The sequence below is a fragment of the Alternaria arbusti genome (genome assembly GCF_024043155.1).
Source record: "Alternaria arbusti strain BMP 1465 chromosome Unknown scaffold_3, whole genome shotgun sequence".
Lineage (NCBI taxonomy): Eukaryota > Fungi > Ascomycota > Dothideomycetes > Pleosporales > Pleosporaceae > Alternaria > Alternaria arbusti.
Window position 1 is genome coordinate 1,005,054 of NW_026249943.1, and position 13,836 is coordinate 1,018,889.

A 13,836-nucleotide genomic window follows, 5' to 3' on the forward strand; every position below is an offset into this window, starting at 1 on the left:
CCATGGCGCAATTCGGTCGCTACAGGTTCCTGCTGGTAGCAGTGGTGTTCCATCTGGTGTACATTTACACAATCTTCAGCATACATTTCACAAGTCCAATTGTCCATGGCATGCGCGAGCACCGCGTGGAGACGCAGGAAGCTCCCGCGAAACGTTTAGTGCTTTTTGTTGGTGAGTCGCGTCAAATGGGCGTCCATTCAGCACTGACAGTATTACAGGCGACGGACTCCGTGCAGACAAGGCATTTCAATCGTTTCCCAACCCTGATCCCAATCCTCCGACCCCTCTCGCAGACAACACCAGCGACCCGCGACCTCTCGCCCCGTACCTTCGCTCTCGCGTCCTAGAACATGGCACCTTTGGCGTCTCCCATACACGCGTTCCCACCGAATCGCGCCCCGGACATGTTGCGCTCATCGCAGGCTTATACGAGGATGTCTCCGCGGTCACGACCGGGTGGAAGCTGAACCCGGTCAACTTTGACAGCGTCTTCAATCGAAGCCGGCATACATGGAGCTGGGGCAGTCCCGACATTCTTCCCATGTTTGAGGCGGGCGCTGTACCTGGGAGAGTCGACGCATACTGCTATGGTGCTGAAGAAGAGGATTCCTCCAAAGACGCCTGGGTGTTGGACGAATGGGTATTCGAGCGCGTCAAGAAGCTCTTTGCGGACGCCAAAACGAACGCGACACTGGACGCAGAATTGAGGCAGGAGAAGAACGTCTTCTTCCTCCATTTGCTTGGAATCGACACTACAGGCCATGCGCACCGACCATACTCGTGGCAATACTTGCACAACATTCAGATCGTGGACCGTGGAGTTCAGGAGATTACGGAGTTGATTGAAGAGTTCTACAACGATGACAAGACGTCCTTTGTGTTCACAGCGGACCACGGCATGAGCGACTGGGGAAGCCATGGAGACGGACATCCAGACAATACGCGCACACCCTTGATTGCATGGGGTGCTGGTGTTGCAGCCCCATTGAAGAACGCATCAGGCGTTGCGAAAGGCCACACCGAGTTTTCTTCTGACTGGAACTTGGACGAGGTCGAACGACACGACGTTGACCAAGCCGACGTCGCGGCATTGATGGCGTACCTGGTCGGTCTGGACTTTCCCACCAACTCTGTCGGAGTCTTGCCGCTCTCTTATCTTGACAAAGACCCCAAAGCCAAGGCTGAGGCTCTTCTTGCCAACGCTAAGGAAATACTGGAAATGTATCACGTCAAAGAGGATATCAAGAAGTCGACACAACTCCACTACAAGCCGTTCTCTGGCCTTGGTGACGAGGCACATTCTGTCGAACATCGCATTGCGGAAATACAAGCTTTCATCGACAAGGGCAACGATGTAGAAGCTATTCGTGAGACTTACGAGCTCATCGATCTTGGTCTTGAAGGATTGCGCTACTTGCAGACGTACGATTGGCTCTTCCTCCGGACACTGGTGACTGCTGGCTATGTTGGATGGATCGTATTCGCCATCACGACAGTCATTGACCTGCATGTGCTCACCGAATATGTGCCAGCACAAAGAACGGCGGCTAGTATGGTGGTGTTCTCTTCTGTGTTTGTTGCGCTTTCTGGAGTATTCTTCAAACAGGAGTCACCGATCGTCTACTACGCATACGCCGTATTCCCTGTCTTGTTTTGGGAGGAAGTCTTTGCGCAGAGGCTGTCGCTCGTCAAGGGCAGCAAGGTTCTGTTTGGTCATCTGAACTCAGGCGCCGATGTTGCGAAGCTTGTTCTTGCGACTCTAGGCTTTTTTGGTCTACTCGAGGCTTTGGTACGTAGGCTATGCACAGAAACACACGATGGTACTAACTCAGAGATAGGTCCAAAGCTACTTCGTCAGGGAAATCTACACCGTATGCTACCTGGTTGCAACATTGTGGCCAGCAGTCTATGGACAGGAGTTTGTGAAGAAGAACATGGCGACAGTTGCCACTTGGGTCTTGTCTTGCATAGGCATGAGCGCTTTCACGCTACTTCCAGCCAACAAGGCAGAGGACACTCGCCTGATGTAAGCGCGTCGCCCACATGAATTGATCTGGGACTAACAACCTGCAGTCTTCTTGGAGGTGCGTTGATGTTTGTCATCGGCGCGCTTTACCTGCTCTTTGAGAAGAGCATTCTCGAAGACGGTAAATCCGAAGCCGAACTCGCCAAGCATGAACTAAACAACAACTCTCGTATTATATTGGGGGTCCAGCTCGGCCTCGTAGTGCTGTCCATGATTGTCACCAAAAGCAGCAGCGGATACCTCCAAGCGCGCGTAGGCATACCATTCGGCGTTTTGACAGTGACACGAGCAACGCTGTTGGCCTCACTCGTCGTTCCCCAACTGCATGGTCTCTACCCCAACACACACTACGTCCACCGCCTCGTAGTCATCTTCCTGCAGTTTGCGCCGACATTCATCATCCTCTCGATCTCGTACGAAGGGCTGTTTTACTTCGCCTTCTGCATGTGCCTATTCAGCTGGATGCGCCTCGAGCATCAGGTGTACCTGCATAACACGAGCAACCCATCGGCTGCAGCCATTACATCGGATCCGGCCAAGCCTACCATGGACGCTGCATCTGATCGCCTCGATTCGCTCCAAAAGGGGGAGTACAGAACATTGACTCTAGCCGACGCCCGCATAGCCCTCTTCTTCATCTTCTTCATCCAGTCGGCCTTTTTCAGCGCATCCAACATCGCGTCGGTGTCGTCGTTCTCGCTGGACGCAGTCTATCGTCTGGTTCCCATTTTCGATCCATTCTCTCAAGGCGCACTTCTCATGCTCAAGCTGATGGTGCCATTTGCGGCCCTGTCGGCAAACTTTGGTCTCCTCAACCGCCGCCTGGGTGTTGCGCCGTCGGCCCTCTTCATGGTGGTGATGGCGGTCAGTGATGTCATGACACTGAGCTTCTTCTACATGGTCAAGGACGAGGGCAGCTGGCTGGAGATTGGAACGACGATTAGTCACTTTGTTATTGCGAGCTTGTTGGGTGTGTTTGTTAGCGGACTCGAGATTTACAGCGAGTGGACTATTCGGGGGGTGGAGTTTGGCGGTAGCAAGAAAACGCAGGGGAATGGGACCGTCAACGGAAAGGCTAGTGGGAAGGTAGAGTAGTTGGTGTATGGAGTAGTTGTAGTGTGAGTTTAAAATTAGTTTTGTATGCGAGCGTATGGTCACCTCAGACAAGGGAAATGTTGAACAAGTGCGCTGAACTGTACATTACTATACAAACATGAGTTCACGAAATTTCAAGGCAATGTAGCCGTATCAACCCTTTTTGACATGTTCTGTAGAGGTGGCTCTCCAGTTTTCCTTTTGGATTAGGTGCGATGTTCCAACCCTGTTGAGATAGGGGAATCAATGATCAAAAAGTATGGTTCACTACGGCAACGGTAGGATCGCTAGAGGCGCCGTACCAAACACGCAGGAAACGCACGCTGACTAGAGCTAGGAAGATGCATGCTTCCGAGATGAGCTGGGGTTGCTGGGCAACAATGCGCTGTGCAAGTGCCTAAATCAGTCGTGATGCTCTGGAAGCGACGGCAGCCGCGTGGGGAAGGCGAGGTCGCTTGAAGGAGCACCACCGTGCTGTCTTGTTATCAGGCGAGATGGGCGGGCGGCAGGCTCGAAGCGGTCTCGAGAGGTGTGATGTGGCTGGGGACGGGCGGCTGGGAAGGCTCGGCTCCACAAACTAGCGGGGGCCTGCGGATGCTGCGCTGGGCGGCATGCGAGAATGGTCCTACCCAACGCACGACTATACAAAGCCTACGCTCGTCAACAACATCCGTTCGGCGCATTATTACCTCCGCTACCGTCTGCGGCGCATTGTTTACCTCCATCGCTCCGCAAAAGACATATAGTCTGTCTTGTGCAACGCGCCGTGTGTGTGTGCAACGCAGCGCATCATCGATAGTCGTGTTATCGTGTCTTGGAACCAGGGGCCCGCCCCAACCACCGCCGCCAACAGCAGCCCGTCGTTCAACCTCGCACTTTTCCTGCGAATCGAAAGCCTAATTCCCACACGCCCAACCATTCTTTATTCGTATCTTCAGGCGCAATCTCGCTTCCTCTAAACTGCCAGCTTATAACACCGCCGGCCTTCACCCTTCGCTGCAGACTCTTCTTTTCGCATAATGTTCTTCAAACGGTAAGTCGGACCTGCTACGCGCTGCATCTGGTGACGCGCACTAACTTTGCATAGTCGGTCCCGAGCCAATTCTTACGTCGACAACAGTGAGAACCCGCGCTCGCAGTCATTCGACGATTACACAGATAAGCGCCCCGAGTCGAGCCGTAAGGAGTCCCACCACAGCCAGCCCTTTTCCCCTACCGAGGAGCCGGACATGTATCCCCGCCAGCAGCAACCCCAAGAGCCGACGTACGCGCAGAGTGCTCCCCCAACCCACAACAACATGCCCATCCGCTCCCAGCAGGTGCCCCCGACCGGCAGCAGCGCCCCGATGGGGCTCGGCATGCCCGACCTCATTACCGCTGCCTTCAACCAGGCCGTCCAGCCCTACACGGAGAAGATCGAGCAGCTCGAGAGCCAGCTCGCCGACATGCAGAACTGGGTCGACCAGCTCGAGCAGCAGCGCGCCGAGGTGCACAACTGGATCGACAAGCGCGGACTGCGACCAGGTAAGCCAACTGCACTGCTCGCTGCACCACTTTGTACTGACCTGCCCAGATGTTCCTGCCTCAATTGCTAAGATCATGGACACGACCACCGCCGACGCTGCGCCCACACTCAACGCCCAGCTCGACCGCAAGATCACCATCGTCAACTTCGACCTGCACCGCCTGCAGGACGACCTCAACGACTCCATCTCCTCGTCACACTTTGCCTCGGCCATGCTGAAGTTCCTGCCCGACATCCAGCGCCTGACCCTCCTCCCGTCCGGCCCGCGCTACGCCTTCGACCTCATCCTGAAGCTCGGCGGCAACCTCAACTCCCACGGCGGCATCGACAGTGCTGACGCCGGCGACATAGCAGCCCGCCGCGACTTCTACAACAGACTCGACGAGACCATGGTCGATGTCGTGCAGCGCCGCTTCGGCGAGGGCGAGGGCTGGGACGTCAAGCGCGAGATCAAGCGCATCGAGAAGACGGCCAGCTACCTCAAGACCTACGGCGTCGAGCCATACTTCCCCTCAACGCTTGAGATGATGAAGCGCGAGATGGAGTTCCAACCGCACCCCAACGGCGGTGTTCCCAATGGCGGAACAGGAACCCCACCGCGGTACCATTAGATCTCTTGAGGAGTGTGAGCTGGAGGTGTGCTGACAGTCTGTAGTCCGAGAAAGTTGACCGAACAAGAGAGGCTGGCGAAACTGGCAGAAATCCAGCAAGCCTATGAGCAGTTTCGAAGTGCGAGCGACAGCTTGAGCCAATTGCATTCGTTCGTCAAAAGGAAGCCCGGGCGCTCTTCGGGGCCTCCCCCGCCGCTCCCTCCACGGCCTCCGCCTCAGCCGCCCACGAGACCTGCCCCACCTCCACCCGGATCTATCTCGGATCTCTGTCTTGGTGGTGATGGCCCTGCTGTTCCCGGCCCGGCTGCTTGATGAAACTTGTACTTAATACTCTTGATTGAACGAATTTCCTTGATGTGTTGCATGATGCGGGGAAGGGAAGGGATTGGGGGCAAATTGGGGTGTGGTTCTTCTTCTGCATCATACCCGAGCATTTATGGTAAATGGCGGCGTTTTGGGAATTGGGTAGCCTCCTGCATGTAGCTCGCGGCGTACATTTAGTATAGTTGTCGCTTCTTTTGAAGTAGTAATTGAGAACATGACTGAAAATTTTGGGTCTGCAGCCTGCATCGATGCAAAGTGAGTGATCCAACGTCAACGTAGGCTCCATGGTGTTTGGGTTTTACTTGAACGAGACGGGAGAGGTTAGAGCTTCCAAAGTTGTGCTTGACTGGACTGCATGCGCTCAAAAACACCATTCGCTAGAAATATGGTATTGCGCTGACAGCGCACATCACCGAGCCTGCATTATTGAAGGAACGAACCCGAGCTGGACATGCACTCACTCAGCTTCTTTGCGGAAATCAGGTGTAGAGGCTCGGCGATGGTGGTCTGTCTGGGTATAAAAGATCTACTGCTGCTGCTCAATCTCTTCTCCTTCATTATCTCAGTCTGGGTGTGACACTCCAAAAACTCAGCATCCCTACGTTGATGTTCTGTCGGCTCCTGCTTTTCCAAAACGTTGTCGACAAAGTGCCGATGAATTTCTGCTCCGCTCTCTTCCTCTTTGTTCAAACAACACCTCAAATGTCCATAACCACTATGGATGGTTTCCAAAAAGACAAAAGTGTGTTTATCATGTCGCGATCTTCGAGATTGGCGGGAAAAAAAATGCATTGCCGCTCATCGCATGGCTTCGGGTGCTCAAAAGAGCCCATGGAGCTCTACATGTGGGCGCTGGTGGAACTCTGGTTTTGGGACATTTCGAAAAATCACAGGCTAAGATCGCATGAGCTTTGCGGGAATTCTTTACGCTTTACTGCTCTTTCGGCGCGGTGCTGTCGTGGGAGATGGGCATAAAATACGGTCTTCTGCGCCTTCGAATCTTATGTCCTATACCACGGTTTCTTTTCAAAACACCAAAACTACTGGGGTCCTCGGAAATGACCTCGGGACTGTGCTGTCTTTCTCGAAATCAAAACGCTCTGGGTACTCAGAATGTTTGCCCCGCGCTGCCTTCCTCTCTTGTTATGACGACGTTCAACTAGAACTGATCTTCTGAAACAATCTATGTTTCTCCTGATGACTTCCAAGATTCTTTCCTCCCGCCGACAGTTGAACTAGTGTCTGGAAAGTTGATCAAAAGACAAGGAAAACTCCCCATGGAGACCTCTGCTGTTGCACTGGCTGGACTTGGAAGCGTGCTACACACAAAAAACGCATGGTCAAAAGAGATATGTTGGAGGAAGAGCAGAGAAGTTGATAAACCAAACTTCCGGCGCGATCTCGGTATCGATCTTACGTTCTAGAAGCGATATAAAAGCTCTTCTGACCTTTACTTTTCTTGTCTCGTTACATCCTCTACGATCTCTTCCGATTTACCAGATCTACGCCCCACCAGGCTATGTTCTGCCTCTCTTTCTTTCTCAAAAAGTTCTACCATTGCGGCGAATGTTCGACACGAAAAGAAGAATGGAACACGTTCATATGTCTTCCTGTCGTCTGTGCTTGTCGTTCTTGAAAATGCCAAAACAAGATGTAGATGCGCCTTGGTGCCCGACGGGAGAATTCAAAACATGAGAGAGAAGAATCTATGTCGTCCAGCGACCCGACTTCGCATCATTTCAAAGTCTACTTAGCTGTTCGAGAAGAGTCTCCAAAATCAAAGGCTGTGATCTAGATGGCTGTTCGGAAGAAAAAGCGTGGTTGGAAGAGGATATGGAGTCTCAAAACAGCCTTGTTGACACGTATTGAGACGCCTGTCGCGGACCGTTATAAAAGCTCCGCCCATTTCTCTCTTCCTACCTTCTCTATACCTTAGTGCTCGAAGTGCCTTCCTTCAAAATACGGTGCGCCGCACCTTATGGGTTCTCCTCTTCGAAAAGAACATAAACGACTACCGTTGTCTCCTCCCGTATTTACTTCTCTATCTCTTTCCACCGAAGGGAACTACACACTCACGTATGATCTTTCCGCTCCTCTTTGTTCGGAATTTGATGTCCTATTGCACCAAAAGAAACCAATAAACAGAATATGTTCGAGAAGGCAGCAAAACCGAACCTGAGCAACGCTATGGCTCGCCTGCGCCCTGCGGTCTTCAAATGCGAAACAAACTGTACAGCCTGGACATCTGCATACGCTTGAGTGCTGAGGGTCGCACCGATGGCACAACGCATGTTCGAGTGGGATCTGTCGCAGTGACCTTTGAACAGTTTTGCAGGGCGCAGGGAAAAGGATGCATTGTTTACTGTTCACTGTTGTCTTGTTATCTCATACGATCAACTCTTTCTTTCTAAACTACCAAAACAGCATGGGTAGAGTACCATGATCTGCTCCTCTCAAAACAGAAGATTCAGAAACCTATGGCCTAGCGCTTTGCTCTCGACATCTACAAACATACAAGCGCTATCTAGATGCTCTCGCCGTCGCGGACTCCGCTCTTTAAATAATTACGTTAAAAATTTCACATCACCTACCTGCTTCATCGCTGCTTCTGCCTTGAAATGAGTCAGGCGGTGTCACCACATCACTCAGACGCTCAGCTCTGATCTGTACTGCCAAAGATCGCAAGATCAAAACCATGGAAGAAGGAAGACGATGTTCGTGACGACATCTCAAAATGGACTTGATACTTACCGCACTCATCGCAACCAAGGAACGTCCTCTTGGGAGTCACCAGCGTTCCTTCGACCAACAGCATCCTTCCAAATCATCAGCCCCGTCGACAATCACGGTACTGCGATGACGCACCAGACAGCACTCCAGCGAACAACATCAAAGCTATCGCAATCATACCGTATACCAAAGTACCATCTCAAAGACCCAGCCCAACCAAGGACCAGACCGCAGTCTAAGTCAAAGGCGCACTCTATTCTTTCTGATACTTACCGCATGCTGCAGACATGGCGGCCAACTTCACACGGCAGCGGCAGTAGCAGTAGGGTGCCTCTTTGCCACAAGCATTTCGGAGTTTACGTTCACTTTTCCAGGCATACATAGCAATTGCAAAGACTATGTTCTGTCGGAGTGGTGCGGTGCGGTGCATTACCTCCCGCGTCGAGCGACCCCGGGGCTTTGTTCAGACAGCCTGTGGTAACTCTGCAGACACCCGCAATCGACAGTTTTCGATGACTTGCTTGAAATAGAAATGCGCTAGAACTACACACTAGCCCAGAAGGGCTTGGCGCATCCCGATGCTCTCTTCCAATGCTTCGGCGCGTCCAGCCACCAGACTTTATCACTTAAATCATCAGATCAACACGATGGCATCGACTGCACAATACGCTTGTGGGGTCTGCCGGGAGCGTAAAGTTCGATGCGATCGCGCTCTTCCAAAATGTAGACGGTGCGATCGTCTCAATCAACCATGTGGCTATCAAGTGCACTCGCGTCGCACACGCGACGAACAACTCAAACAGCTTCAGGAACGGCTAGCCAAGACGGAGGCTCAGCTTGCTCTTACCGCGCAAAATTCATCTACGACGACTACACCTCATGCGCAATCAGTTCCTATCGTAGAACATACGGCTACTAGCACTCCGATGGACGTCGATAATACCAGAGAGATGAGTGCAGCTGTTGATGCGCCAACAGATGGGTTATCTGCTCCGGATATTGGTCTATTCACTTCTTTTGCAGAAGATATGGACTCCAACATGACGTTTGACTGGATGAACCAGCCGCTGACGGCACTCGAACCCATGGATGATTTACTTCTCAATCAGCCTCAGAAAGCGACCCAGAGCGGCCCGGAAGAAGACTTATCTCCAACCGATCTAAGTTCGCTGCACGATCGCTATTTCGAATCCGTTTACTATTCCTTTCCGTTCATAAACAGAGATAAGTTCATGATTGAGTCAACGGTGAGCGGTGGCCCTGCAGCGAGTGCTTTGGTCTATGCTGTTGCGCTTGCGGGTTGCTCTCACATTACCCCTGAAGACTCCGAGCGACAGTCGACATGCTACAACCTAGCGCGTGATTACGCCGAGAGATGCGAGCGAGAAGACTGCATGAGTGATCTGAACTTCGTTCAAGCCTTGCTGTTGATAGGCCGCTTTGAGGCTACAAGCCAGAAGCTGGAGAGGAGTTGGCTGACACTGGGACGCGCCGCCATGCTTTGTAGGCTTTTGAGGCTACATCGAATGGACGAAGTCAGCCATGATCAAAATACTGAGAGCGGAGAAAGCCAGAATAGCCCTCTTTTCAGTTTGCCGCATACTGAAGATCCAGTGCTACTGGAAGAGCGACGGCGCACATTCTGGGGCTTATACACATTGGAAAGCTACGTGAAAACACGTAGCGGATTACAGTGTCAGCTGGGAGGCGTCAAGGTGCGGAATGTGAACCTCTATGCCTTTAAGAGTCTGACACAGTATCCAGGACTTTCGAATCAACTTACCATCGCCAGGGCTTTTGGATTCGAGTTTAGTACCGCTCAAGATGCCTTCTGTTCTAGACGTGGGTACCGAACCCGGTCTCGAGCTATCATCTTACGCTGGCTGCGTTCTAATGGTCGAGTTGGCCTTACGCTGCTTCGACCATGGGCAACAACGTGACAGACCAGGTTTTTGGGACGACTACTACGCCCTAGTTAAGAAGACTGACGACCTCTTCGTTCTCCTCAAGCGTCATCTCAACGCGACTTCCATTCGTGAAGATCCCGTAGCATTCAGTCTCTACATGAATTTGCGCGCGACTGAAATCTTCTCTCATGAATCAGCTATCACAAAGAGCGAGGAACAAGGACTACCGTCATCGATGATAGCCGAGAGCCAACGTCGCTCTACCGCCGCAGCTTTCCAAATATGCAGCGCGGTAGGGCTTAATCTGCCATCGCCGCGCAAGGAAAGCAGCGATATCATCATGATGCAAGCTATCTTCATTGCCTGGCCTTTAACTATGGCGCTGAAGGCCTTGCATCGGGAACTCGTAAACGAAGGAGGAAAGGAAACTGTGAGTGGTGTTGTGGCTTCAACACGCCTACTTTTTGCGGCTCTGGACCACGTTGAAGAGTCGGAAGGATACTGGCATCAGAGCGTGACGCATGTTGGGGCTAAGCTACAGGAATGGGAAGAAAAGAACGGGTTGGAACCGGTGGCTCTGTGAGAACCTTTGGTCTTCTCTCCGATGCGTATAACGGGAAAGCGGCGATAATCTCACCACAACACCTCATGACCACGAGAAAGATTCTGGTAATTCGCATTTCGTTCGTCTTAAGCCCAACCTTTTCCGTAAAATATTCTCCGATAGGTGATCTGCTTCTTCATTCGACCGTCATCATTTCGACACATGAATATCCCCAGGAGGTAGTCGGTCGCTCGGACTCCGTGTCCGTGTCCGTGTCCGCCCCGTACATCATCTCTCCTGCCGTTATAGTCTCGTCGCCACACATTGACCTCAATTATGTTCTCCTTATCCCTTTTAATTCTTACGAAACTGTTCCAAGATTTATCGAAATTGTACTTACGTCTGCGAGAACCCCATGCCATTGAGGACTGATTGAATCCTATTGAATCCTTCAAACATGGACTACACAGATACACAACCGATCCCGAACGACTTGAATTGCGAGAAGAGTGCAAGATCGGCAGATTTGAGTGCTCAGAGTTCACCTGACGAAGGTCTCACTACAGCCGACAAGTCAAGTCCTCGCGACATCCATGGTTGGAAGGTAAGTAAGCCACCAGCACACACACTCATACAGACCATCACCATAAGAATGAACACTAACGCGATACCTTTTCATCTATCCAGTGGGCAACCGCATACTCCGCCATGCTATCAACAACCCTCCTCTTCGCCCTCGACAACACCATCGTCGCTAACATCCAACCCGCCATCATCGCCGACTTCGGGCACCTCGAGCTCCTAACATGGATCGGAACGGGCTTCGCCCTCGGTACAATGTTCATCCTGCTCTGGGGAAAGATCTATGGCGTCTTCAACATCAAATGGGTGTACATCTTCAACATCTTCTTGTTTGAAGTCGGCAGTTCGCTTTGTGGTGCTGCGCCGAATATTGAGGCGCTTATTATTGGGAGGGTTGTTGCAGGTGTGGGTGGATCGGGCATGTACTCGGGTACGCTGACGTATGTGTCTGTTCTTTCGGATGAGAAGGAGAAGCCGGCGTATCTTGCGGGGAGTACTGTTGTTTGGGGGATTGGTAGCGTGCTGGGCCCAGTGGTGAGAATAACTCTACACCTCCGTCCTTACTAAATGTATGCTAACTTCCCATCATTAGGTTGGCGGCGCCTTTGCGGCAAGTAGCGCCACTTGGAGATGGGTATGTCATTTCGTCTTTCCATCTTCGGGTTCTTGTCATGGAGGCTGATTGTTTGCTAGGGGTTTTACGTCAATCTTCCGATTGGCGCTCTCTTCGCACCTGTATACTTCCTCCTCTTCCCCAGTGTCGACCCCTACCCATCCAAGACGCTCGTCGAGAAGCTACGCCTTGTCGACTGGATCAACGCCGTCATCTTCCTCGCTGGTTCCGCCTGCCTAACCGTCGTGCTCACCTTCGGCGGGGTCATCTACCCGTTCAGTTCCGGAACTATAATCGCGCTGTGGACCATCACGGGCGTTCTGCTTGTCGTCTTCATCATCACGCTGAAGTTTCACCCGCTCGTTACCAAAGAGAATCGACTATACCCACTTCATTTCTTCAAGCAACCGACATTGATCAACATGCAGCTTCAGGTGTTTCTATCCTCTGGTATTATCCTGGTAAGCTGCTTTCGAACAATGATGAAGTCAAGATAGTAACCTATCCCCAAGGCCATGACTTACTACATACCCCTCTATTTCCAATTCGTCAAGGGCGATGGCGCACTCGAGGCCGGCGTTCGTCTCCTACCATTGATCATGTTCATGGTCTTCGCGTCAATGGTGAACGGCTTCTTGATGCCGAGGTATGGCTTGATACCTGTCTGGTATATAGGAGGTAGCACATTGGCACTCATTGGCATGGCTCTGATGTGTAAGATTTTCACTCCATCCAACTTCTAAGTAGACCGGCTAACGGCTTTTGTAGACACCGTCGATGAGGCTACACCCAATGCCAACATCTATGGCTACAGCATCCTCGTAGGAGCTGGCACAGGGTGTTACATCGTCGCAGGTTTTGCCATTGTGCAGTCTTTGGTTCCTGTTCATGAGATAGCCAACGCCGTTGGTGCCATGACCATCAGCCAAGACCTTGGTATGGTTCTCTTTCTCGCAATCAGCGGCAGCCTCTTTCACAACGTGGCCGTCGACAGAGTCAGCAGGATACTCCCGGACGTCTCCCCCACGGAGATCGGAAACCTCATCGCGGGATCAAGTAGCAAGGCCTTCCAGGCACTGTCCGATGAGGAGAAGAATTTGATCGTTCCCGAGATAGCCAGCGCCATGACAAGCATCTGGGCTTTCTTTCTTGCTGCTGCTGCGCTGAGCGTGGTATGCTCGGTTCCATTGCTGGTGAGTTCTCTCCAAGATTTGCCTTCCTTCCGCTGGATATTGTTTACTGACGTCTACGATAGAAAGCCGAACTCAGTGATGGGAGAAAAGGTGCTGCGATACCTGCAGTGTGAGACGCACCGTTACTGTAAGTGCACATGTCAAGCGAGAGGAATCGTCTTGATTGGTGGTGGCTTCCACTCTAAGATATACTTTCCTCTCCACTATCGGAACAGGAACCCGTGATCTATTCGTTGCATAATCTATCTTGTTCCCATGATCAGTGAATCTCTGAAATACACAGCACTAACTGCATGTATGAGTAGCATGATCTGAGGCGGAGATTTTGTGATGTTGAATCCAGATGCATCCGCCCACGATCCGCCCTGGCCGACTGGCGACAGGGGTGAATCCAACAGGCGACCAATAGACGAAGAGCGGCCGTCTGTGTCCGTTCCTACCTTCCTTCTCATGTCTCCGGGCGTACCGACGACCCTCGAGATACTTGTCCTGATTAAGACGGGCCTTGAAAACTATCGCAAAGTGTTAATTAGAAAAAAGACTAGGGATGTATGATCGGGAATTGATGGAGTGGATGAATGCCATCATCGAAGAAGCTATTGATGGTTCCAGCAAAGTGGAGCTCGAACTCCGCGCGGGAGCCCCACATTTCCCGGTCGGCAGAACCTTCCGCCGCCCAAAATTTC

At 51.9% G+C, this 13,836-nt stretch overlaps 4 protein-coding genes across 4 annotated transcripts; all 4 read left to right on the plus strand.

Annotated features, from left to right (window-relative positions):
• Positions 1–2: 2 nt before the first annotated feature.
• MCD4 (Glycosyl phosphatidyl inositol anchor synthesis) lies at positions 3–3,121 on the plus strand (the record flags this gene model as incomplete). The annotated part of the gene is made up of 4 exons (XM_051443529.1): positions 3–171; positions 219–1,789; positions 1,839–2,026; positions 2,074–3,121. The coding sequence occupies 4 exons, from the start codon at positions 3–5 to the stop codon at positions 3,119–3,121; spliced, it is 2,976 nt and encodes a 991-aa protein (XP_051305024.1).
• Positions 3,122–4,140: 1,019 nt separating this feature from the next.
• Positions 4,141–5,257, plus strand: J4E86_002974 (uncharacterized protein; the record flags this gene model as incomplete). Its single annotated transcript, XM_051443530.1, has 3 exons — positions 4,141–4,154; positions 4,209–4,645; positions 4,695–5,257. The coding sequence occupies 3 exons, from the start codon at positions 4,141–4,143 to the stop codon at positions 5,255–5,257; spliced, it is 1,014 nt and encodes a 337-aa protein (XP_051305025.1).
• Positions 5,258–10,135: 4,878 nt separating this feature from the next.
• Positions 10,136–10,801, plus strand: DEP6 (Depudecin biosynthesis cluster-specific transcription activator dep6; the record flags this gene model as incomplete). The annotated part of the gene is made up of 1 exon (XM_051443531.1): positions 10,136–10,801. One exon carries the CDS (start codon positions 10,136–10,138, stop codon positions 10,799–10,801), a length of 666 nt encoding a protein of 221 aa, XP_051305026.1.
• Positions 10,802–11,219: 418 nt separating this feature from the next.
• DEP3 (Efflux pump dep3) lies at positions 11,220–13,263 on the plus strand (the record flags this gene model as incomplete). The annotated part of the gene is made up of 6 exons (XM_051443532.1): positions 11,220–11,366; positions 11,450–11,878; positions 12,038–12,418; positions 12,470–12,671; positions 12,726–13,150; positions 13,213–13,263. The coding sequence occupies 6 exons, from the start codon at positions 11,220–11,222 to the stop codon at positions 13,261–13,263; spliced, it is 1,635 nt and encodes a 544-aa protein (XP_051305027.1).
• Positions 13,264–13,836: the final 573 nt, after the last annotated feature.